General features: G+C 35.0%; 1 protein-coding gene across 1 annotated transcript in view; it reads left to right on the forward strand.

Moving 5' to 3' along the window:
* Nucleotides 1–6,885: 6,885 nt before the first annotated feature.
* LOC144974359 (uncharacterized) overlaps nt 6,886–27,919 on the forward strand; it is a gene marked incomplete in the record, with an annotated part of 68,097 nt that continues 47,063 nt past the window's right edge. Inside the window, 1 exon segment of the mRNA XM_078917176.1 lies at nt 6,886–7,086. Within this exon segment, the coding sequence (XP_078773302.1) occupies nt 7,043–7,086 (44 nt within the window).

Below are 27,919 nucleotides of genomic sequence, written 5' to 3' on the forward strand. Positions count from 1 at the left end.
ACAAGTCAATACATTGTTTAAAAAAACCAAACCTGAACATGCAAAAGGTAAAGCAATGTGTGTGAATATTAGCGTGTATTGGTAGAATTGTGTGTGGAGATGTTCTTTTTTTGATCAACTGAGTTAATAATAAATTAGTTATGTTTTTTTCTTTCTCGGTCAGCAGTAATGATAAACACCGTTATTCTATCATCAATCATCGACAGGCTAATCTATATCTAATCGAATCTAAAAGGGTCTAAATTTAGTACTGACATAGCACATGTAACTTATATTATACTAAGATAGAAAAATATGTTCAGATCCAAGCATGGGCCATAATCTTACTCTATCTTTTGCATCCTGGGGGCTTATGATATGACTGTGACTCAGCTTTGATCTGACCCAATTCTTTTTTCACAACTCAATTCTTTTGTCATACATTGCGCAATACTTATCGCACTAGCATGCGCATAAAGTAAAATAACATCACGATGATATAAGACATTTATAATAGATGAAAAAGATTGTTCCTTACCTTTTCAATGAATATCGATTGCACAAAATAAAATTGTAGTTTGTTGACATCGTTCAAAAGACAAAACTCATTCTCTCAGTTATTTTTTAGACAACACATGATGCCATTGTCGGTAGATGGAGCTGTCGTTATCTCGAAGGGAGAGGCGGTGACAGATGACAAAACCGCATTTTGATTTAGCATTATTGTACTGTACACAATGGTTGAAAGAAACCTCTTTAACTGCTTTAAATATTTTTTTTTAGTCTCTTGTTGTTGTTTTTTTCGTTTACAGGCGCTAAGACATCCTAGTACATACTTAGTAAAGGATAGGTCGACCTAATGACTCATAGTTTTGTTGCACGGGCAAAAAAAGGACAATTTTTATTGGGGTTTTTTCTGCGGTCAGAAGAATAAAAAAAAATGTTTTAAAATAATTAAAAGCTATATTTTTGGTAAATAATAATGGAAAACATTAAAACAAAAATATCTCCACGATCAAAAACACATCAAGATGTTCTTAATGGGTGAGAATGTTTTTTTTTTAATACTTTTGTCATCGAGCGCCAAAACGTCACAAAGTGCGCGTTTTCACTAGACTTTACGACGAATTTTAAGGTCTTTTCAATAAAAATGGTATTTGGAGCCACCTATTTTTCGAATCTTCATAATTTTCTGCACCAATTTGTATACTTAGTTTGCTGGTTACAAAAAGTGCACAAAACGCACGGAACTTGCCGCTAAGAAAACGGACTAATACGCGCATTTTATATATTGTAATATCTCCATTTTCTTTCACACGAAGAGAGGGTGACATAAAGTATATAATTTAAAAAAAAAAACGGAAAAAAAAATACAAAGAAACAAACTGGCTGTGATAATGACCTACAAGTTTCGAAAGCGCCGCCCTACCCTCAAAAATAAAAACAAGCAATTAATTGACATGGCTATTTTAAGATGATAAGTAAAGTAAATGATAAAATTCCCTTTATTCATCCCATAGGGGAAATTTTTCTCAACAGAAGACTGGAATAACCCAGACGTCATCGGCAGTAGAGCGCCGCGAATTGAGCTAGGGTGAGGTGACTTGCTCAAGGCCACACAGCGCAGCGGCGGGTCATCGAACTCGGTACCTTCTGGCTACGAAGCAAAGATCGTACCGCTGAGCCACTTATTCATTATTTATTTATTTATTTCTATTTTTATTATTGTTTGTATTATTTATGACGGCTGACAGCACACGACACGGGACGAAGCATTTGACGGCACACAACAATGTGTTCATCACACAGGGGTTGGGGACAACGACAAAGCTGACAGCTATGTGCGGCTATAATATTATGGTCTTGTGGTATGACACTCGCTTTCGGATCGGAAGGTTCGAGCCTCGCTCGGCGCATAGTTGAGTCCTTGGAAAAGGCTCTTTCCCAATTTCGCTCACCGTACTCAGGTGTAAAAGGAGTACATGTCCGTTAACAGCGTTGTCTCTGTCGGAAAAAAAAAGGTATTATCGCATAACAGGCATCATGTCCCGTTCTACATTTTAGGTATTGCTGTTGCTCAGGGACCGTTTGTAAAACGATTTGAGCACGTTTAGTGGATATTGCGCTCTGTAAAAACTCGTGTTTTTGTTGTTGTTTTTGCTTTTTTTTTTTGTTTTGTTTTTTTTTTTTTTGTTTTTCTGTTTGTTTGGTTTTAAATAGGTAGTACATTGATATATTGTTAAATCTCTCCGATGAGAAGCTGCATCAAATAGTGTGCGTACTACGACAATATACTGCTATTCCAATGAGGGCATGAAATGTTTTGAAAGCAAGCGACCAACAACTGAGGCGAGAAGGACACTCTGCGAGGGATTTTACGACGAGACAGTACAGTACAGTACAGTCCGCGAACTGGCTCGGGGGACAGTTTATTGTATGTATCACCTCTATGTGATGTGCTATCCATTTGGTGTTCGGTTATATCATGGTGACACTAAACTAAGACAATTGTAATTAATTCGAATATATATATATATATATATATATATATATATATATATATATATATATATATATATATATATATATATATATATATATATATATATAAATAGCTGTACTATTTAATGTTTGATATCGTTTGTGACAGGGTTGCAATAAAACTGTTATGGATAATTATAACGCTTAGCTTGATACGATGTTTCACATTTTTTGATATTCTAATGTATCAATCAACGTAGAGGAAGTGCTTGGGATGTTTATTTTATTTTCATTTCTTTGTTCAGAGGAAAATCATTAATCTAGTGCTCATTTTTATATCAAAATTGCTTAAGACGCTTTAAAAAAGGTATTCCCTTCTTCTCTTATTAGTGCCTCATTACGATAATCCGCAAAGTATCAAGCAAAAAAAAAATAAATAAATAAATAAGAACAAAATAAATCTTAAAACCGAAAACAAAGACAAAAACAAAACCCAAACAACCAATAACATCAACAAAAGGCGAACGAACCAAAAAATACAAAAATTCCAATCCCCCACCTAATAAAAAAAAAACAAAACAACAAACAAAACAAAGCAGAACAAAGAAAAGAAAAGTAAAAACAAAGACAAACAAAACAAATCAAGCTAAAAAAAAAGGAAACAATAAAAGAAAACAACATAGAAATATAAAACAAAAGCAAACAAAAAAGCCAAAACAATGCAACAAACAAAACCTACCAACATTCCGCGGATTGACATCGTGCACAGTTTATTTATCACATTTAAATTTATATCATAAAGTGAGTCTCCCTAGAAAAAAACGTTTCTCTCTCTCTCTCTCTCTCTCTCTCTCTCTCTCTCTCTCTCTCTCTCTCTCTCTCTCTCTCTCTCTCTCTTTCTCTCTCTCTCTCTCTCTCTCTCTCTCTCTCTCTCTTTTTTTTTTTTTCTCTCTCTCTCTCTCTCACTCTCTCTTATAAGTGGTTCATTCCAACACTCCACAGTTAAAAGACAAAAACAGACACACACAAAAACATGTTTTTAAAAAGAACAACAACAACAACAAAATCCCAAAAAACTTCGGATCCGTAACTCATGGGTTCGAATTCCGCTCTGAGCGTATCATAGTTGAGAACTTGGAATAGGCTCTTTAGTCACATTTTCTCACCATACTCAGGTTTAAAATGAGTACCTGGCCACTAACAGTGTTGTCCCTGTCGGGGAAAAATGCGCTTTGAGCACGTTTGCTTGATATTTCGCTATGTAAATGCTCTGGTATATCAATGCTCTAGGAAGGTCACTTTCCAACATCTGGTACACCCCAGCATATCACTGTTTAGAGGTGATGGATCACATCTACAGATTCAACATTTCAGATAGGAAGTTGAATTCGAGTATTTCTATCTATTACTTTAACTATCTTTAATTAAAGATCACGGGTTGTTGACAATAATGAGTGACAAAATATATTGAGGTATTGAGGCGAATGCCGCCGTACTCTGGAAAAAAAAAAACCATATTTAAAAATTTGGCCAGAAAACTCGTCCTTCAAATATCGATCGATTTCAACGACCTTCGTCTTGGCAAAATCTCTCAAACCTGGGACTTGGCGGTTTGAGAGTTTTTTGCCAAGATGAGGGTCATTTTAATCGATCGAGATTTGAAGGACGAGTTTTCTGGCCAAAGTTTTAAATATGGGGTTTTTTTTTTTCAGAGTACGGGCAGAATGGTGGCTGATGGCAGACGACAATAAATAAATAGCGACTATGTCACATTGTGCTACCCATGACCTAGTTTGTTAACACGGTGTAAGAAATTCATTAACTTCTTTGTCCATTTGAGGAATTTCAGAACAAGGATTAAACTAACAGCGTTTTCTTTTGGGTGTGTTGATTAGAAATTTGTTGATTTATTTATCTATTTATTTGTTTTGTTTATAAATTGAGACCGGATGTTCTAATGCCATTGTTTAAACTTGGATAATTCTGACCCAAAGACTAAAGCTGGTATTACAATGGTGTGATGAACCTTAATGACAATAAGAGACTTTAAATTTGAAAAAAAAAAAATAATCAGAACTGCGTAATTTTGTTTTTCCCTCTTTAAAAGGAAACAACCAACGAAACAAACTAACAAAAACAAAAACAGAAAAATAAAAAAGGAAGAAAACAAAAACAAAAAAAAAAAATATATATATAGACGTCTATATATAAATTTAAAACCAAATACAAAACAACAAAAAGAAAACAACAAAACTAAACAAACAACGAAAAATAAAACCCCGATATAAAAAAACCCCTGCCAACGAAAACACAAAACAGCAACACAAATAAACTTTACTGATGTGCACATATTTACAGGTCTGATAACCCAACTCAATGTTTTAACATTCTTGTAATGGATATTTTTTCCCGTTGGTTCTAGAATATTTCCATTACAACAATGAGCCGTGAACAATTTGGGCTAAAAGACCTGTAAAAATATACACGTTAGACTGTACTCTTCCTTCTGAATAAAACAACCTGAAACACAAGTTATATTATTTCAAGCTATAGATAGAACGAGTCTTTGTTATTGTATTTTGCCATCCACATTTATGATTAATTCTCACGTATCTGTATTATACAGACTATAAAAAAAGGTCATGGTTACAAATCGGTTTGAGTGTTGGTCCGTTATACTTCCGGTTGGCAATGTTGTGATCTTCTTAGTCAAGCGCATACCATATATAAATTCGATTGCTAGTAACTAAATCATCCGAACACGATGTATACTCAATTGCAGGTCTGATAACCCACATTATTGTTTTGGGCCCATTATCGTAATGGAAATACTCTCAAACCAACGTATAGATAGTATGCAGATGACGTCACTCAGGCCTTTGTTATTGTTTTTGCCATCCGCGTTTGTGAGTTGTTCTCACTAAATTGTATTAACCAGACTATAAAAGTTCACGGTTACACAGAGTTTGTGTGTTGGTCCGTTATACTTCCGGATGGCAATGTTGTGAACTCCTTGGCCAAGCGCATTCTATCTATAATAATAGTATCCATTTCAAAAATGCTAATCCATCCAGGCCCATTATTTCGTTCGGTTATCAAACCTGCTAATATGGGCACGTCAGTCGCTCGGACATGATAACATTTTGAGGCGGTTTGATACAGGGTAGACACGTAAATAGATCTCAGTCTCATCGCAAACGTTGTTTGTTACTCAAGGTGTCTTCAAGAAGAATGCGTTCGTATCAATGTAATCAATGCGTTCATAACAATTAAACCTTCCAACGTGCACATATTTGCAAGACTGATAACTTAACACATAATAATACTTTTTGCTCGGTTTAACAGTGTCAAGAATAATAATAATAATAATAATAATAATAATAATAATAATTAATAATAATAATAATATAATAATAATAATAATAATATAATAATATATAAAATTAATAATAATAATAATAATAATAATAATAATAATAATAATAATAATAATAATAATAATAATAGTAATAAATAATAATAATAATAATAATAATATAGTATAAATAATAAAATAATAATAATAATAATAATAATAATAAATAAATAATATATAATATAATAATAATAATAATAATAATAATAATAATAATAATAATAATATAATAGATAAAATAATAATAATAATAATAATAATAATAATAATAATAATAATAATAATAATAATAATAATAATATAATAATAATAATAATAATATAATAATAATAATAATAATAATAATAATAATAATAATAATAATATAATAAATAATAATAATATATTATGGTTTTTATATAGCGCCTTGCCCCGTATATCAACAAGCTCAAAGCGCTTAACAGTAACGTGGCTACTTTCACTCAAACATACAACCACTCAAACATGCAATACGAAACAAAGCAATATAATTCTACAGTGCTACATATTAAAAAGAAACATTTTAAGATGTTTTTAAAGGAAATCTGGAGTTCCAGAATATTGTAGTGTTGTAAGGTCGAAGTAAATGTTGTACTGATGTTATGCATTTTAGGTAAAATTCACAACATCCTCCAGAAGGTTATACTGTACCAAACCACTAAACCGTGCGTAACCTTGAACGTTGATATCTGATTGATATAATTTAATGAGAACTAATCACCAAAATGGCTGTTTAAAAACAATAAGAAAAAGCTGAGAGACGCCAATCTCTTTCCTTCTATTGCTTTTTTATTTAGCGAGTATTTCAAACACAATAATGAGACTGAGACCTCAAAAGTTTTGGTTTTAAGATTTTAAAATAACAAACTTTAGATTTAATTAAATTTATAACAGAAAGTTCGAGTGTGTCTCTTGTGATAATTTTAACATTTCAAAAAGCCAATATTAGTTTATCCATGAAGTTAACCTTTTTTGCATTTTGTGAATTACAGCTTTGTAAATTCAATAAACATTTGAAGCGTCACCGGAGTCATTTTTATCACTTTAAAAAAACGTTACTAAACAGAAAACCATGCTATAATGTAATTTGTCCGGATTTTGTGCTCAATGAATTTGTGAGGATTGGTGTAAACGAAGAGGCGTTACAAAATGGATTTCAAGATATACATTATAATTCTGGTTGCTCTCATTCATGTAAGTATAATATGATACTTTGAAACTGGTCTATAATATAATATTATTATTCTCAATGAAGTTGTGAGGATTGGTATATACAAAAGCTGTTACAAAATGGATTTCAAGATATAGCTACATCATAATTCTGGTTACTCTCATTCATGTAAGTATATGATACTTTGAAACTAGTCTATTATAATATAATAATGGGGTCCCGATAGCTCAGTTGGTAGAGCACTATCTTCACACGTAAAGAGACCGAAATCGATCCTGGGTGCAGTCGAGATATTATTCTGCAACCCCCCCCCTTGTCCACCCAGCAGAGATAACAGGGGACTGGATCAATCCAAGGATATAACTCCTGTCACTTACTATTCCCGCATACGTTAAAAAAATATTTGAGCTTTATATAGCGCAATATCCACTAAATGTGCTCAAAGCGCTTTACAAGGGGTCCCTGGTCAACAGCAACATTTAACATGCAGCACGGGACATGACGCCTGTTAGGCGATATTACAATTTTTCGGACAAAGACAACGCTGTTTAACGGCCAGGTACTCATTTTACACCTGAGTACAGTGAGAGAATGTGAGTAAAGAGCCTTTTCCAAGGACTCAACTATGCGCCGAGCACGAGGCTCGAACCCAGGACCTTCCGATCCGAAAGCGAGTGTCATAGAGACCACTTAGCCGCATACCATCTCTTCTTCGAACAAAACTTTTACTCTGGACTGGATCAATCATAGGATATAACTCCTGCCACTTGTTGTTCTTTTTCAATCACTGATCAAGTGCATATAATTATACTTCTACTACATCTACATAATTGTTTCGAGCATTCGATCTCTTCTTCCGACCCTAAGACGAGTGTCATACCACAAGACCCACATAAAAGCACAGAACTTAAATTGATCTAAAAATCAAAATCAAAATTTTTGGTCCAGATTCAACCGAACATAATAACTTTTTGTCACCCATCGCCCCAAACCAGTCTTATGTCTGGATGAACTTATTACTGTAGAAAACTGAGTTTATAGATAGAATGCGCTTGGCCAAGGAGTTCACAACATTGCCATCCGGAAGTATAACGGACCAACACACAAATTCTGTGTAACCATGAACATTTATAGTCTGGTTAATACAGTTTAGTGAGAACAACTCACAAACGCGGATGGCAAAAACAATAACAAAGGCCTGAGTGACGTCATCTTCGAACTATCTATAGCCACACATATCGATATCCGGCGGATCAAAACTCTGAAGATTCAAATGTAGACTTCCGAGTTTTGATCCGCCGATCGTGAAAATCGGGGTTTTAGAGGTCTGATCCGCCGATCGTGTAAATCGGGATTTTAGAGGTTTGATCCGCCGATCGTGAAAATCGGGATTTTAGAGGTTTGATCCGCCGATCGTGAAAATCGGGATCTCAGAGGTTTGATCCGCCGATCGTGAAAATCGGGATCTCAGAGGTTTGATCCGCCGATCGTGAAAATCGGGATTTTAGAGGTTTGATCCGCCGATCGTGAAAATCGGGATTTTAGAGGTTTGATCCGCCGATCGTGAAAATCGGGATTTTAGAGGTTTGATCCGCCGATCGTGAAAATCGGGATTTTAGAGGTTTGATCCGCCGATCGTGTAAATCGTGATTTTAGAGGTTTGATCCGCCGATCGTGAAAATCGGGATTTTAGAGGTTTGATCCGCCGATCGTGAAAATCGGGATTTTAGAGGTTTGATCCGCCGATCGTGTAAATCGTGATTTTAGAGGTTTGATCCGCCGATCGTGTAAATCGTGATTTTAGAGGTTTGATCCGCCGATCGTGTAAATCGTGATTTTAGAGGTTTGACCCGCCGATCGTGAAAATCGTGATTTTAGAGGTTTGACCCGCGATCGTGAAAATGGATTTAGAGTTTGACCCGCCGATCGTGAAAATTGGGATTTTAGAGGTTTGACCCGCCGATCGTGAAAATTGGGATTTTAGAGGTTTGACCCGCCGATCGTGAAAATTGGGATTTTAGAGGTTTGACCCGCCGATCGTGAAAATTGGGATTTTAGAGGTTTGACCGCCGATCGTGAAAATTGGGATTTTAGAGGTTTGACTCCGCCGATCGTGAAAATTGGGATTTTAGAGGTTTGACCGCCGATCGTGAAAATTGGGATTTTAGAGGTTTGACCCGCCGATCGTGGAAATCGTGATTTTAGAGGTTTGATCCGCCGATCGTGAAAATCGTGATTTTAGAGGTTTGACCCGCCGATCGTGAAAATTGGGATTTTAGAGGTTTGACCCGCCGATCGTGAAAATTGGGATTTTAGAGGTTTGATCCGCCGATCGTGAAAATTGGGATTTTAGAGGTTTGACCCGCCGATCGTGAAAATTGGGATTTTAGAGGTTTGACCCGCCGATCGTGAAAATTGGGATTTTAGAGGTTTGATCCGCCGATCGTGGGAAAATCGTGATTTTAGAGGTTTGATCCGCCGATCGTGAAAATCGGGATTTTAGAGGTTTGACCCGCCGATCGTGAAAATTGGGATTTTAGAGGTTTGACCCGCCGATCGTGAAATGGATTTTAGAGGTTTGATCCGCCGATCGTGAAAATGGATTTGAGTTTGCCGCCGATCGTGAAAATTGGGATTTTAGAGGTTTGACCCGCCGATCGTGAAAATCGGGATTTTAGAGGTTTGATCCGCCGATCGTGAAAATCGGGATCTCAGAGGTTTGATCCGCCGGATATCGATATGAAACTTAGTGCTTTTTTTACTCTCTGCATAGTGGATAGTAAAAAATTAAAAATAAAAGAAAAGAAAAGAAAATTCCCTTCATTCATCTCATAGGGGAAATTTTTCTCTCGGGACTTTTCCAAGTGGAGACCGGAATAACCCAGGCGTTAGTGTTTCCTTAATATACTGTGTTTTTAAAACAACAGCAGCATAGTAGTTGTTTTAGTTATTGTTCGGCTATGTGGTCTTGTGGTATGACACTCGCTTTCGAACCGGAAAGTCCTGGGTTCGAGCCTCACTCAGTGCATAGTCGGGTCCTTGAAAAAGGCTTTTTACTCACATTCTATCACCGTTAACAGTGTTGTCTCTCTCGGAAAAAAATAATTATAATATCGCATAGCTGGCGTCATGTTTCTTTCTACATGTTACATGTTGCTATTTGTCAGAGACCCTTTGTAAAGCGCTTTGAGCACGTTCTGTGGATATTGCGCTATAGAAAAGTTCAAATGTGTTTTGTTTTGATATTTTTGACAATCAACAGTTTCCCCTCACGGGTATTCAATAAAACTCCAAAATCCTTAATATTATGTAGATAGTTAGTCATCTACTTTCAGTTTCAATAAGTTTTCATGACTCAGAGACGTTAAATTAAATTGAGCTTTATATAGCGCAATATCCACTAAACGTGCTCAAAGCTATTTACAAGGGGTCTCTGGTCAACAGCAACATTTAACATGTGGAACGTGACATGAAACAGATGGTAAACCATTCCACACGGAAGCCTGATTTTTTTTTTAGGGGGGGTAGGGGGTGATCATTTTTTTTCCTTCTCGTAGATTTATTTCTGCTTTAAATAGCGTAATATCCACTAAACGTGCTTAAAGCGCGTTACACAAAGGGTCCCTAGCCAACAGCAACATAGAACGAGACATTACGCATGTTAGGCGATATTACATTTTTTTCGGATAGAGACAACGGTGAGTACGGTGAGATACTGTGAGTAAAGAGTCTCTTCAAAAGACTCAACTATGCGCTGAGCGAGGCTCGAACCCAGAACCTTCCGATCCGAAAGCGAGCGTCATACCACAAGACCACATCGCCGCACAATGACTCAGAGAAGTTCATGATGTTCTAAACTTGAAGCCAAAATTTCGTAAATCTCCGACTTTTTCATAGGAGTTGGCAGGTCTGTCATCAATACCAAGGTCGCTGTTTTTAACATGTTTTTTTTTCTCCCTTCCTTCTTTCTCTCTTTCTCTCTTTCTTTCTTTATCTTTGAATGCCATTGGCTGTCACGTTTCAAACACCCCAAGTCTAAAGATTCTGTTTAGAAGTCATTAACACGGGCTTTGTATGGGGCTGGAACTGGATCTTGTTTTCAATCGTGGGGTAGTGGGGTGATTTATTTTGTGTTTATTTGTTGAAGCCAGTTGTTGTATAATTCGATATATTTATAGTATAAGATTATATCATATATCATATTAGGGCTTAAAGACATATAAACTGTCACGATTATTTAATGGCTATAAATATTGAAATGAATTTATGGTCTTTGATAGATATAGAAAAAAATTGGACAAAAAATAAATAATATATGAAAGAAAAAGACCCTACTTTAAAAAAAAAAAAAAAAAAAGAAAAACCTATCAACCCTTTCCCCCCCCCTCCCCCATTCAAAATACCCAAACAAAATAAAAATAAACAAAAACAAAATCAATCGATCAAAATATAAACAACTATGATACAAATTCAAATAAACAAAATACAAAAAGGGCAGGCCTTCTCGTCTTCTATAAAAAAACATTTCGACATAACTCTTACGTTAGAGTTATCTATGTGCACATATTTTCGGATCTGTAATACGAACACAATAGGCTTCAACAATCGTGACGTCACTTCCCTCGTAATGACGCATAGTTACTTAGTAACTGGTTCTAAACTATCGGAACAATAGCGGCCGCCCTTATGAAATACTTCTCTGACGAGCGTAAAAGTGTATCCAGAGGAAATAAACATTATAAATATGATCATGTTTTGACTTTTATGCATTCTGATCACCAGACATGTGAAAAAGATCTAGCCATGACATGAAAATACCGATTTTCTTTGTTTAGAACCAAGCGGCTTGTTGCTGGGCGGACGTGGAATCAGACTATTGGATCCTATTATGGGCTTGTTTGTAATGGACATCATTTTACGTTGGGTTAATTTGAGAGTTCTTATTTCCATTACAAAATGGGACCACAACAATTTGGGGTATCGGATTGCAAATACTCGCACTTCGGTGTAGATTGAAACGACAAGGTCAAAATGAAAACAAAAAGAGAATACTCTTCAACAGTCGTAACGCACCCAAGACTAATTAGAACCACGGCTAACTATCGGACTATGCGACATTAATATTTCTCGCACATAAAAGCGTCGGGAACAAATTGATTTTTGATAACATTCTGACAAAGAACGTTCTAGCAGCTGAGAATGAGCTTTAGAACAGATGGCCATTCAAAAGATAGAAATTCCACGCCACAACCATTAAATCCCTACAACCTGAGCTCACATTTAATTTATTTACCACAATCTTATGAAACGTGCCGGTGAAAATTTTATATCATTCTACAAGCGATCAGGGTGCTAGAAGCTGTACTGTAAAAGTAAAATAACAAAAATAAATAAACACTAACAAAAAAAAGAACAAAATACAAACGGAACGTTTCATGCTCAAAAACTCTTCTTCAGCCAACAACAACAAAAACCCCCCAAACAATAAAGACATAAATACATTACTAATTTCCAGGTAGTCTATCTGGAATTTAAGTAATGTATTTATGTCTTTATTGTTTTTTTTTGTTTTGTTTTTTTTTTTTGGTGTTTTTGTTGTTGTTGGCTGAAGAAGGGTTTTGGGCGCGAAACGTTCCGTGTTTGGTATTTTTATTTTTTGAAGCTGTTATATTCATTTTTGTTTATATTTTTCCTGACAGGTTTCCAGGAAAAAAATGCCTAGAAGAAATTGGATATTCCATTATTGTATTATCACACTTCCGGGTCTGTCGTGCAATTTTTATTAATTGTAACTGTAAGCTTAATACTTTTGCAGGTCTGATAACCCACATTGTTCTGGGCTCAGTGTAGATTTGGACATACTCTTAAACCTACGTAAAAATATTCTCCATTATAACAATGTTAAATCAAGTCCATCATTTCATTCGCTTATCACACCTGCAAATCGAGTGCACGTCGAATGTAACCAATCGTCTATAAATAATGTTTACCCAATGCTTACCTCTCTCCTTACCAGCCATTTTCAGGATTTTCCCCAAAACTTCACACCAAACTAACACAAAAATGTATTTTTATCACTCAAACACAATAGCAGTAAGTTCTTGCGATACATAATTTCTTTAGCAAAACATGCTCTACAACACACTGTTCATTTTCTTTAAATTTTATGATGTACAAAAGAATTTTGAAAAAGAAAAATATTGGTTGTATCGTAACGAATATGACGATTTTCCGATTGTTGGTAATGAGAGGGTTATACCTGACGTCTAATCTTATTTTTAAAATGTGGTTTAAAATCTGTTCCTTCATTATTATGTATCAGCAAACCCCTTATAGAGCTCAAAGGCTGAACAAGGGTCCCACAGTCAGCAACAACCCTTAACTTATAAGACGAGACATGATGCCTATTAGGCGATATCACTTTTTTTTTTGCGACAGAGACAACGCTGTTAAAAACCAAGTACTCATTTTACACCTGAGTACGGTGAGAGAATGTGAGTAAAGAACCTTTATTCCAAGTATTCAACTATCAGCCGCTAAGAGAGGCGGTATTCAAGTCCAAGACGACATAGCCGCACATTTAAAAATAAATACATAAAATAAATAAAAAGCCCTTTATTCATCCCCCAAGGGGGAATTTATCTTTAGGGTCTATTCCAATGGAAGACTGGAATAACCCAGGCGTCAGCCGCAGAGCAGCGCCGCAAAGTGAGCTAGGGCGAGGTGACTTGCTCAAGGCCACACAATGCAGCGGCGGTTTGATCGAACTCGGTACCTTTCGGGTAGGAAGCAAAGACCGTACCACTGAGCCACGCTGTTCCCCCCCCCCCCCCCCCTCCATTTATTTATGGGCATGATTTGACATTGGTACCATGGAAATTTGATAACGAAATGAACAAGTGTGTATGAAGGAGGAGGTCTGATAACCTAAATTATTATGGCCCCGTCCGTTGTGATCGATATACTCTTAAACTGACGCGAGATAAAGATCTGAACAAGTGTGCATGAAAGGTGCCTGACAAAGTAAGAAAGAAAAATACAAGAAAAAAAAATACATCCCAAAAAATCAGTCGACCTCGACTGGGGATCGAACCTCCGACCTTCTCAGTACTGGTAATCAGAAGGTCTGAGGTTCGATCCCCAGTCGAGGTGGACTGATTTTTTTGTAATGTTTTTTTTTCTTGTATTTTACTTGCTTGCTTTGTCTGGCACCTTTCATACACACTTGTTCAGATCTTTAGCTTGCGTTGGTTTAAGAGTATTTCTATTACAACAACGGGGCCATAACAATTTAGGTTATTAGACCTGCAAAGAAGTATACATCGCGTGGGGCACAATTACTACAATATTAAAGCTTAGGTCAAGATGTCTTTTCTGATAGATTGGGAAACGAAACATATTTACTTCCTGGTTCTGTATTGCATTCCTAATGATAATGATGTTTTCTTTTTTTTTTTAATGTACACATTCCAAGATCCTTTTCATTTCATATCATAATAATTGAACTTTTTGCATGGCGCAATACCCACTAAACGTGCTCAAAGCGCTTTACAAGGGGTCCTGGGCCAACAGAAACATTTAACATGTAGGACCGGACATGACGCCTGTTAGGCGATATTACATTTTTTCCGGACAGAAACAACGCTGTTAACGGTCAGGTACTCATTTTACACCCGAGTACGGTGAGCGAATGTGAGTAAAGAGCCTTTTCCAAGGACTCTACTAGTGAGGCTCTAACTCAGGACCTTCCGATAAGAAAGAGAGTGTCATACCACAAGACCACATAGGCGCACGAGTGGGGCAGTGCACTTTTGATCTACCTACCCTGCCCTGCGGCAAATGAAAGAGTAGAAGGAATATCAACTTTGACACCAGAAAATTTACTCTAATCAATTCTCCAAAATTGTCTCTGTTCAAGTATCAGACAGCTACAACGCAATGTGTAATTGTTTGCAGGTCTGATAACCCAAATTTGTTATAGTCAAACACAAAATATTGTCAATTATAACTATTTTAAAACAGGCCCATAAATTGCGTTCGGCTGTCAGACCTGCTAGTATGTACACCTATCTACAACTAACTACTTTTCTTATCACCACCTCTTTTTCTGCATTATGGACACTTCTTCTCTTTTCCATCTATTCCCTCTCCTCCTCCTTCTACTTCATCTTATCCATTTCCTCATCAATCCTGATCCTCATCCTCCTCCGCCCCCCCCCCCCAACTTTTTCCTTTCCCCCCCCTCCTTAATACTGCATTCTTATTTGGGATAGTATATATATATATATATATATATATATATATATATATATATATATATATATATATATATATATATATATATTATTCTTCCTTCTCGTTTCAATTACTTCTTCTTTCAATCCCTCTCTTCTGTCTTATATGAACTCTAGGCCAATGCAATTATTTTTACAGTCCACTGTACTTTAGAAAACAAATGAACAAAAATTAATTTAACAGTTTGATATAAAAACAAAGTACAAAACACGACACGTTTCGGTCTAAAACACTTCCACAATAATTAAAAACAGAAACAGGTAACATGGAAAACTTTTCGTAGAATCAGGATAGACGAGAAAAATTCTCAGCAGGTCCATTCAAGGAAAACGAGAATTTTGCTACCGACTATAATATTATATTGATTTTACACGAAATATTACCATTTTAAATAATTTTTGGGGGGCTGAGGAAGGGTCTTAAGTCCGAAACGTTCCATGTTAGATACTTAGTTCACTTTAACACGTGTTATATTAATAATAATTTTTGTTCAATACCCTTTACAACAGTACACAGCTTCAGTTATCTTTAAAAATAATTGAATATTATGTATCTTCCATATACAAAATATCACGCGACGAGGTTTAATTCAGTCTTGTTTTATCCTATATTTTATTATACTGCCGTACTCTGGAAAAATCCATATTTAATAATTTGGCCAGAAAACTCGTCCTTCAAATATCGATCGATTTAAATGACCCTCATCTTGGCAAAAACTTTCAAACTTTGGACTTCGCGAAGTTCCAGGTTTGAGAGTGTTTGCCAAGACGAGGGTCATTTAAATCGATCGATAATTGAAGGGCAAGTTTTCTGGCCAAATTTTTAAATAGTTTGGGATTTTTTCCAGGATACTGCTGTATACAACTGACCTTTTTACAACCCTCTTAAATTACACCCATGGTCTCCTGTTAATGACACATAGGAAAATCCACAGCTTTTAAAATCACAGGACAAAACTGCTATTCTATTACAAAAAATATGTATTTGCAACTTTGGCTTGAAAACCCGTCCTCCAAATAATTATTATCAGTCGATTAAAATGATCATCTCGTCCAAAAATAAAATCTCTAATCTGATAAAGAAAGTCCCAGGTTTGAGACTTTTTGACAATATGAGGGTCACTTTATTCGGTCAACAATATAATAGTTATCTGGTCAAAATTTAAAGAATGTGTTCTTTCCGAGTACAGGACAAAGGCAGGTCGGTATACGGAGCGAGGTCCCTGGCTAACCGAATTCGTCAATCAACAAAGAAAACGTAAATAACATAGAAGTCTATTTTTATACATGATGTCCTTACCCTTGTCAATAATAATAATAATAATAATAATACGCGAGTAGTTCGCGATTCGTATAGGTATGGGTACCTCTAACACCACGTCAATAAGGGTTCAATACACATAGAATACAATCATTGTATAGAAGAGCCTTTTAATCAAACGTATTTAGTTTTTTTTTTTTTTTGTTTTTTTTTTGTTGTTGTTTTTTCTCGGGCCAAAAGTTTTTCGTAAAAGCTATATTTAATATATATATATATATATATATATATATATATATATATATATATATATATATATATATATATATATACATATATATATTAAAATGATGATAATAATAGATAAAGAAATGTAGCACTTGCATGCATTGGAACGGCTAAGATCTGAGTTAAATATCGAATAATGAATGACTAAATTAATAAATGCATATATAAATTGTTTGATCTAACGGACCTAGCAATCCGACCACAGCTGGGTGGACAGGGGGGGGGGGGGGGGGGGGGGGGGGGGGTTAAGAAAAAAAGCTCGACTGCACCCGGGATCAATCTCGGTCTCTTTGCGTGTGAAGCGAGTGCTCTACCAACTGAGCTATCGGGACCCCCCGCTCTTGAAAAAAAAAATAGTCTTTCGCAGTCGTAAGTCCCATGTAACTGGAGTTTATCCCAGTTGGTTTCTATGGCATTAAACGGACAAAGCAAATTCTTGCTACTCTTTTGATAGGATGGTAATCTATCGCAAAGCACTTTGGACCATTTTTAACAGACTCGGTCTCTTTGTGGACTACAAAAACACAAGTAGATAAGTTTATGATTCTGATGTTCTGACACAAGCACAGATACATTTACGCTGTTGACCCTTAGAGGGTAGCCATCGATAACACGGCACCAGAACACACTTGGACTTCTAGTTTGACTTCATTTTTAAGGTTTAGTGAGTTGTCGTTAATAGTGCTCAAGGGAACAAGTGATTTCATTGGTCGAACTGTTAAATACAACTCACGATTTGTTTTCTTTTGTAGCCAAAGACTTGTCTTTTGACGTCATTTTTTGGTTAGTGTCAGGCTTTAAGTTAACGATGGTTACGCTCAGCCATAAGGCATATGGGCAGAAGTTAATCCCAGTTTATGTTGCGTGAAACTGGACAGTGGAAAATGGACTCTATTCTTTTTTTTTTAATTTCTTTTTGGCAAAGCACACGCACACGCACACGCAAACACACACACACACACACACACACACACACACACACACACACACAGGAACACTGTCACACAATAAAGATACATCATATACCACGACACAAGACGCCTGGCCAAGGAAATAAAAACGACAACATATTATAACCAAAAAAACTGTTCATTGACCCATATTACTTATGTCTATGCCTGAGTCATTTTCACACCACCTGCCTGAATAGGTACTTAGTAGAAAGAAGTCGTTGTAGAAGGGAAAATGCATTTAATACCATTGACATAATAAAAATCAAAACTTGTTATCAGTCATCCGGAACGCATATTTCTGACACTTACCCTTTATTGCTTTTACTTTTTTTATATTTTAACGAAATCATATAACGTATCTGGTCCTCATTGACGTATGGCCACGTATTCAAACACACGCCATGCAGGTAGTCATACAAACACACACACACACACACACACAAACAATATATATATATATATATATATATATATATATACATATATATATGAAATATATATATACATACCCACTCATACACTCATATATATATATATATATATATATATATATATATATATATATATATATATTATATATATGTTCGGTCATATATATATATATATATATATATATATATATATATATATATATATGAAGTTTGTGTGTGTGTGGGGGGGGGGGGGAGGGGGGGGGGGGGGGGGCGTTCGTCCTATTATATGGGGTAAACAAAAAGGGCCGGCCCTAGCAACTACTTTGTGGTCTTGTAACCACAAGAACCAATGTATTCATCGAATTAGAGAAAATTTAAAAAAATAAGACACAGACCCATCTTTAAAACTGTGCAGTTGGTAATTGAAATATAAAAACATATGAGTTAAAAACAATTTTTTGTGTGCGGGGGGGGGGGTCAAATGGAAAAGAAAAATATTCCATTAAAACGGGCAAAGGCATCTCAAAATATGAAGTTCTATTCGGTTTATCAATTTATGGTTTGTTTTTTTAAGCATCAACGAAAAAGTCTGGAACTGTAAATAAAGGCAACAGAAAACTTGCAGAGAATAATATATATTTGAGCACTTATATAATGCGATATCCATTTAACGTGCCCAAAGTTTTTCAACAAGATAGTTCTGCTCCTCACAGGGGACTCGGCATAAGAACGTGTCATGATTAATGCTTCGCCCAATAGATGGGAAGGAAGAGATGGACCTATCACCTTCCCTCAAGGTCACCCCTAGACCTTTTGTGTGTGTGTGTGTGGGGGGGGGTGGTTATGTCAAAGACAAGAATTATGTGAGTCCTGTGATGGATATGTACGAGACCACGGGCAAATTTCACTATATTTTGACACTGTAACCTAAAATAATTCTATTTTACATGTCACGATGAGAGACTTTAAAAAATTATTTTGTTTGTATTGATAATCAACGTATAAAAAAAATAATAGAGAAGCATAGTTACTACCTGAAGGGCCTATAATTTCGGCTGGTAGGCATGTGTTGAAGATAGCTATGTAATAATTATATTTTTGTTACTGTTTACACAATCAAACAACGGGCCTAGTCTAAAGCCATGACATGAAAGGCACAATGAAATCATTGTCCTGAGATAAATTATTTTTGATTTATGAATTTAAAATCCCCTGACATGACCTCAGCGAACTGCTCGATATGTAACTCATTTCAGATTTATAAAATTAATCTAAATAAAATATTATTTCCTTCATTCATCCTCAGAGCACTATTTTAATTTTGGGTCTATCTCGAGAAACTAACTGAGATAACCCAGGCTTCAGCCGCAGTGCAGCTTTTATGCATGACGATTACAGCTTCTTACTGAAAATCAAACTAAACAAGGAGAGAATAATTAATTAGACTTCCGTTTGGGTTAGAATTTCTCTAAATCAACGTGTACTCATTTGCAGGTCTGATAGTCCTTCTTCTTCTTCTTCTTCTTCTTCTTCTTCTTCTTCTTCTTCTTCTTCTTCTTCTTCTTCTTCTTCTTCTTCTTCTTCTTCTTCTTCTTCTTCTTCTTCCCCCTCGTATTGTCATCAAGTTTGAAGGTCTAGTTGGTGAAAGAACACCGTCGCCTTCCTCAGTTCTGTCAGGGACCCATACAGTTTAGTCTGCAGAGGTACGATACGCGGCCAAAACTCCTCTCATGCTGCTGTTGCATAGTTTGGGCAGATCTAGTGTATATTTTTATGCAGGATGTCTTCTCCCTCAGCACAATTAGACGGTGTTAAAGATGAGTGGGCTATCACAGTCTTTTAAAAAAAAAACCCTAAATTTTATTTATTTATTGTTTTTGTTTTGTTTTTTTTTGTTTACAAAACTCAATTTTTAAGAAAATGTTCAAGCCACTTTTCGTTCAGCATACAATAATGTCAGTGTTTCATATCAACCCCTTTAAGATTAACTCACTCAACCTTGACACCGACTATATCCGTAGTTAACCCGGGTTACTTTTATTTTAATTTGCTTATTCATTACATTTTTCTGAGACAAATTAAAGGAGTTGTATCGAAGCTAATGGTTTTAATTTTTACATGTTAATGGTAGATCTAGCTGAATAAAACTATTTAGGTACATTCTTATTTTTAATACATTTTTTCCAGTTTTGAAAAGTAGCAAAAATCTCTAGGATTGAGTGAGTTAAAAAGTGATTGATATTTAAATATGAGAGTTTTAGTAAAGGGAGGCATGGCGTCCAAGAAACGTTTGGAAAACTTGTATTATTCAAAATAGCCAACTTGCCCGTATAGCTGGACAACTGCACACATGCCTGCTTCTCCTATTTTGAAACTCTTGTACATAAAAAAAAACGTACATTTTACTTATTCTGAACATTTCGACACAAGACTCAATCTTCCTCACCAAGTTCACTCGCAAAAAAATATACCATCTTGAGGCAGTGGGTCACATATAAAACAAACAAAACAAGCTTGAGCATTTATATAGCGCAATATCCTCTATACGTGCTCAAAGCGTTTTACAAGGGGTCCCAAGCCAACAGCATCACTTAACATGTAGGACGATACATGAGGCCTGTTAGGCAATATTACATTTTTTTTTCGGTCAGAGACAAGGCTGTTAACGGCCAGGTCCTTTTTATACATGAGTACGGTGCTCATGTTTCTTCAAGCAGCAATACGCTTCAACAGTCGTAACGTCACTTCCCTCGTAATGACGCATGGTAACTTAGTAACTGACTCTAAACTATCGGAACAATATCGGACGCACTTATGAAATATTTCCCCCACGAACATAAAAGCGTATCCTGAGGAGAAAAAACATTATAAATCTGATCATGATTTGACTTTTACACATTCTGATCACATATGAAAAGTTCTAGCCAGCATGAAGAATAAAAAATACCGATTTTCTTTGTTTAGAACCACGATGGCCGCCGTTGCTGGGCGACGTGACATCAGACTATTGAATCCAATTCTTACATTAATTTACCAATCTCCAAATCCCGTAGAATTCCCGTTGACATCGAGAGAATAAAATCCCACCCTCTGTCTCTATAAAGAGCTATCCGTGTGATTTAAAATAACGCTACCGTACTCTGGAAAAAAAAAACAACAGATTTTTAAATTTGGCCATAAAACTCGTCCTTCAAATATCGATCGATTTAAATGGCCCTCATCTTGGCAAAAACTCTCAAACCTGGGACTTCGCGAAGTGCCGGGTTTGAGAGATTTTGCCAAGATGAGGGTCATTTAAATCGATCGATATTTTAAGGACGAGTTTTATGGCCAATTTTTTTAAAATTTGAGTTCTTCCAGATTACGACGGAACAGTCAAGGTTACAATTGATATAATTAATAACTTACATGGGGTCGGGCGTAGGAAGGGGGATTAATTCTAGGGAAGTAAAAACGACATGCTCTTCGAAATATAATAGATAAATGTCAATATTATTTCGTCAAAACAAAGCATCTGGTTACAGCTCTTGTTCATAACATTCCCAGCAGGGATGTTGCCAGAAAGTGACTTTAATTCATTCCACATTACAATTTCTTACAGTACCAGCCACAAATAATTAGGCGTCTTTTTTTAAAATATATAATATCCGCCATTGCTTATAGATCATATTATACGTTTCTTTCACCTTCACCTCAATACAATAGTTCTATGAGACAGTTAGTCCGAGATATGTGACCCACCGTCCCAAAACGGTATTATGTCTCGATGAATAGAATCGTTGACAGTGAATTTAGAATAGAAATGGTAAGATATATTGTACAATTCTTTCTTTCTGAATTAAACGAGTTATTTTTATCGTGCCCAAATAACACTTCGAGCATGCGAGTATGTGTTATTGCACGATAACAATATAACGAGTTTAATAAATACAAAGAAATGAAAGAATACGTTTATTCCACTCCTCCAAGTAAGATTATTAGATATTTCGTCACCAATTGTATGGTAGTAATTCTTCTATTCACCATAATTTGTATTTTTCTCCATTTGCTTGAATGAAAATTTGACCCCAAAAAATAAAAACGTTGGTTTTGTATTCATGCGCACCAAAACATAATCTATAATTGCCAATCGGATGTCTTTAACACATTATTTCACACCAATAAAATGTGCAAAACCATTCTGCAATCGTTGAATAAAGCATTATTCAGCGATGACGTGTTTAATAAGATATGGTAGGGTTTTCCAATGGGAGGGATGGAATAATAACTATTTTGTAATCAAATGGTAGAGTAAACGTTGCTGCTCGAAGCTCGAAGAAATAAATAATAACGTCAAGATGAATGTAAGCTTCAATTTAATTACAAAAACAGATCAAATGAACGTTTCGGGTTTCCCCTTTATCAACAAAACAGGATGATTGAAACACCACAGAATGAGATGATGTGGTAGTGGCGTAGTTAAGATGAATAAGCAAAACATGGGTTGGCAGGAAATATTATGCTCCTTTGTAAGGAAGCACGAATTAAAATAGAATACTAGATATTTCTAAAAAAGTGTGCAATTAATTAATTGAAAAGAGGGGAGGCTTAATCATCTCATTCATCTGTGGCGTTTCAATCATCCTGTTTTGTTGATAAAGGGGAAACCCGAAACGTTCATTTGATCTGTTTTTGTAATTAAATTGAAGCTTACATTCAACTTCACGTTATTATTTATTTAATCAAATGGTATGGTATTAGAACTTCTATTCGTCATAATTTGTATCTTTCTCCATCAGCTTGAATGACAACTTGACCAAAAAACAAAAGCGTTGGATTTGTATTCATGCGCACCAAACGATTATTTTAAATTACCAATCAGTTGTCTTTTACATCTTATTTCACACCAATAAAATGTGCAAAAGAATTCATCAATGGTTGAATAAAATTGTTGTTCAACGCCTTCTAAGCATTATTCAACGATTACGTATTTACTAAGAAATGATAGGGTTTTCCAATGAGAGGTGTGGAATAAAGCCAGATATTCTTTCAACCAAGAATCTAGTAGGGAAATTTGTGGAAAATGAAGTAAACGGGAAGTAAAATACATGCCCTTCGAAATATTATTATAGAAAAAGTAAATAGTATTTTATTTCTTTTCCCGGATAATGGTTTGTTTCTTTCAGAAGACTGTGCTTTCCGTAGCTAGAAGTCGGTTATTCCGATTTGATGTCAAGTATAGAATATCTAAACAAAGCACCTGGTTACAACTACGTATACATAACATTGCGAGGACGGACGTTTCCAAAAGGGCTTTCCCCCTTTTTTTCAATATTTCTTACAGTATCAGTCGCCTAATAGGCGCCCGTTTTGTGTTAACACTTTTACAATACCCGCCATTGCTTATAGATTATATAACCAGGTACTCATTCAGCTAAGAGTCTAGTGGGTAAATGTGTGAATAAGGAAATAAACGGGAAGTAAAACACATGCCCCCAAGAAAATAATAAATAAAGGTAGATAGTATTCAATTTTATTTTCCGAATAAAGACTGTTCTTTCTTAATAAGTATGTGCCAAGAAGTAGGTTATTCCTATTATAAGCCGAGTGTAGAATACTGTTTCAAAACCAAGCAACTGGTTACCGCTTTTGTTCATAATACGTACGTTACCACAAACTGCGTTTCTCAGGTCTCAATTCAAACGTATAATAAGGGACCCACGGACCCAAATCCGAAATGTAGTCCAGTGATGTGACAATCGCATTCTGATCGGAAGAGCTTGGGTTCAAAATTGACCTTTTATAATTCAACTTTAAACAATTAAATTTTTTTTTAATATGATTTTTACATTTAAACTCAAATTTACACACAGGGTTTATCTTATCTTATCTTTCTCCTTATCTTATCTTATCCTATCCTCTTCAAGGCTAACTAAGATAATATGCGACCCACCGTCTCAAAACGGTATCAGGTCAGGATGGAGAGGGCCCCTAAAAATGAATTTAGAATGAAACTGACAAGAAATATAATCGTTCAGTTTCTTTGTAAAGTAAGCATAAGATATAGTTTATTCTCCATCACAGCCGGTAGAACCTAACCTCAAGTTTGATTTTTATGACAATAAATTCAGTTTTTCCAACACCTGGTCCATTCCTAAAACATAAAAAAAACTTGTATACCTTTCAATACTATTTTTCTTCAACAGCTAACATTCAATTATTCCTTTAATCGCGTGGATTTGATGATTTCTCTTTAGGAATGATAATAAATAGTTTCCTCAAGCACCGATTCAAAATGAGGAGAAAGAAAGAAAGAAAGAAAGAAAGAAAGAAAGAAAGAAAGAAAAATTCGCGGTTCATTTATCCATTTTTCCAATTCAAAAGAGTTCTGGATCCCTCACTGGATCTTGGTCCTGACTAAAGGCAGTGGAAAACCTGAATCTAGCTTTGAGATCAACGGGTGATTTTGGTGTTTAACGACGAAGGACAAAACAAGTGGCACCGTATTGCCAAACGCTGAAAATATAACACATTAAAAAACAAGTTTGGCCAAAGAATTCGACCTTCAAGTATCGATCGATTAAAATGACCCACTTCTTGTCAGAAAACTTTGAAACCTGGGACTTCCTTGAAGCCTTAAAGACTCAGGTTTAAGAGATATTGACGCAATGCGGTTCATTTTAATCTATCGGTATTTGAAGGGACAAGTTTTCTGGCCAAAAGCTTTAAAATGTGTTTGTTTAAAAAAAAACAACAAAAAACTAGAGTGGTAATGTGTGTTGCTATTTGAATGAGGAGTGTTGGGCGGGATAAGGGGGGGGGGGATCTGTTCTGTTGCCCAAGGTTATGAATCAACACATATTGAGAAAAATAGTCAATAACAACCAGTTACATGTTGTTAAGAATATTTCATTAACTCTTTTTGGGCAGAGTTACATTTTAACATAATGAATATTAACAAGACGTTAAGTCGCTTTTGTTTTAATGATTCGATACAGTAACGTTTTTTCATGCATCAAAAAAGTCAGTGTTAACAAGCCATCTCAGGGCTAGGGTACTTTCGTTTGGTTTTATAGTCAATCTAAGGCTATGAAGACAATACTAATTTTTATCCGAATTTCAAATTGGCGTTTGACGAGTTTTCAGTAAACTGAAAGGTTCTACAAGGGTTAATTTATTTTGTGTGTGTTTGTTGCTGTTGTTGATGTTTATTTGTTTGTTTATTTATTTTGGAAAAGAATAATAGTGATCAAGCAGTAATATATACCAAAAAAAAAAAACTAAACCTCGCATATATATATATATATATATATATATAGATACGAGTAAGTTTTTAATGTTTTGCAGTTCATTCTTTATAAATTCGATCATCATATTATTATTATTATTATTATTATTATTATTATTATTATTATTATTATTATTATTATTATTATTATTATTATTATTATTATTATTATTATTATTTTCATTATTATTATTATTATTATTATTCAAGATATTGTCTTGTACTAATGTATTTAAGTCACAGTATAATATTACTTGTAGGAATAAATTTGCCCGAGTTGCCTGTTAACGCGAAGGAGGAGGAGGAGGAGGAGGAGGAGGAGGAGGAGGATAAGAAGAAGAAGAAGAAGAAGAAGAAGAAGAAGAAGAAGAAGAAGAAGAAGAAGTAAGAAAAGAAGAAGAAGAAGAAGAAGAAGAAGAAGAAGATGATGATGATGATGATGATGATAATGATGATGATAATGAAGAAGAAGAAGAAGAAGAAGAAGAAGAAGAAGAAGAAGAAGAAGAAGAAGAAGAAGAAGAAGAAGAAGAAGAAGAAGAGCGTTATAAATGGAGAAATCTTAATCCGTGCAGTTGGACCACACCTACGATATATGTTTCAGAATGAAGTTTCCCTGTCGCGTTGTACTCACATAATATTATGAATAACTTTGTAATGGATATCAAATGAAACTTTATATAATTTTCCTATTCAACATAAGTATACATTGTCAGTGCCAACGCCTATAAATGCTCCTCCTATGATTTTCTCTGTAAGTAAGTAGGGTGCAGTGGCAATTTCGATTGCGCCATTGTCCATTTTTGAAAAGAAAAAGTTATTCTAGTAGTAGTAGTAGTAGTAGTAGTAGTAGTAGTAGTAGTAGTAGTAGTAGTAGTAGTAGTAGTAGTAGTAGTAGTAATAGTAGTAGTAGTAGTAATAGTAGTAGTAGTAGTAGTAGTAGTAGTAGTAGTAGTAGTAGTAGTAGTAGTAATAGTAGTAGTAGTAGTAGTAGTAGTAGTAGTAGTAGTAGTAGTAGAGGTAGTAGTAGTAGTAGTAGTAGTAGTAGTATAGTAGTAGTAGTAGTAGAGTAGTAGTAGTAGGGAGAGATAGTATAGTGTAGTAGTAGTAGTAGTAGTAGTAGTAGTAGTAGTAGTAGTAGTAGTAGTAGTAGTAGTAGATCTGATCTGTTGCCCAAGGTTATGAATCAACACATATTGAGAAAAATAGTCAATAACAACCAGTTACATGTTGTTAAAAATTTTTTCATTAACTCTTTTGGGCAGAGTTTTCATTTTAACATAATGAATATTAACAAGACGTTAAGTCGCTTTTGTTTTAATGATTCGATACAGTAACGTTTTTCATGCATCAAAAAAGTCAGTGTTAACAAGCCATCTCAGGGCTAGGGTACTTTCGTTTGGTTTTAATAGTCAATCTATGGCAACGAAGACAGTACTAATTTTTTATCCGAATTTCAAATTGGCGTTTGACGAGTTTTCAGTAAACTGAAAGGTTCTACAGGGTTAATTTATTTTGTGTGTGTTTGTTGCTGTTGTTGATGTTATTTGTTTGTTTATTTATTTTGGAAAAGAAAATAGTGATCAAGCAGTAATATATACCAAAAAAAAAAAAAAACAAACCTCGCATATATAATATATATATATATATATATATAATATAATAATATATATATAGATCGGTAAGTTTTAAATGTTTGCAGTTCATTCTTTAAAATTCGATCTATCATATTATTATTATTATTTATTATTATTATTATTATTATTATTATTTTATTATTATTATTATTATATTAATATTTATTAATTATTATTATTATTTTCATTATTATTATTATTATTATTATTATTCAAGATATTGTCTTGTACTAATGTATTTAAGTCCAGTATAAATTACTTGTAGGAATAAATTTGCCCGAGTTGCCTTTAACGCGAAGGAGGAGGAGAGGAGGAGGAGGAGAGGAGGAGGAGGAGGAGATAAGAAGAAGAAGAAGAAGAAGAAGAAGAAGAAGAAGAAGAAGAAGAAGAAGAAGAAGAAGAAGAAGAGAAGAAGAAAGAAGAAGAAGAGATGATGAGATGATGATGATGATAATGATGAGATAATGAGAAGAAGAAGAAGAAGAAGAAGAAGAAGAAGATAAGAAGAGAAAGAAGAAGAAGAAGAAGAAAAGAAGAAGAAGAAGAAGAAGAAAGAGCGTTATAAATGGAGAAATCTTAATCCGGCAGTGGACCCACACCTACGATATATGTTTCAAATGGAAGTTTCCCTGTCACGCTGTACTCACATACTATTATGAATAACTTTAAATGGATATCAAATGAAAATTTATTTATTAAATTTCCTATTCAACATATGTATAACATTGTCAGTGCCAACGCCTAT

This window comes from Berghia stephanieae, chromosome 6 (genome assembly GCF_034508935.2).
Source record: "Berghia stephanieae isolate SIO BIC M18660-M18661 chromosome 6, UCSD_Bste_1.3, whole genome shotgun sequence".
Lineage (NCBI taxonomy): Eukaryota > Metazoa > Mollusca > Gastropoda > Nudibranchia > Aeolidiidae > Berghia > Berghia stephanieae.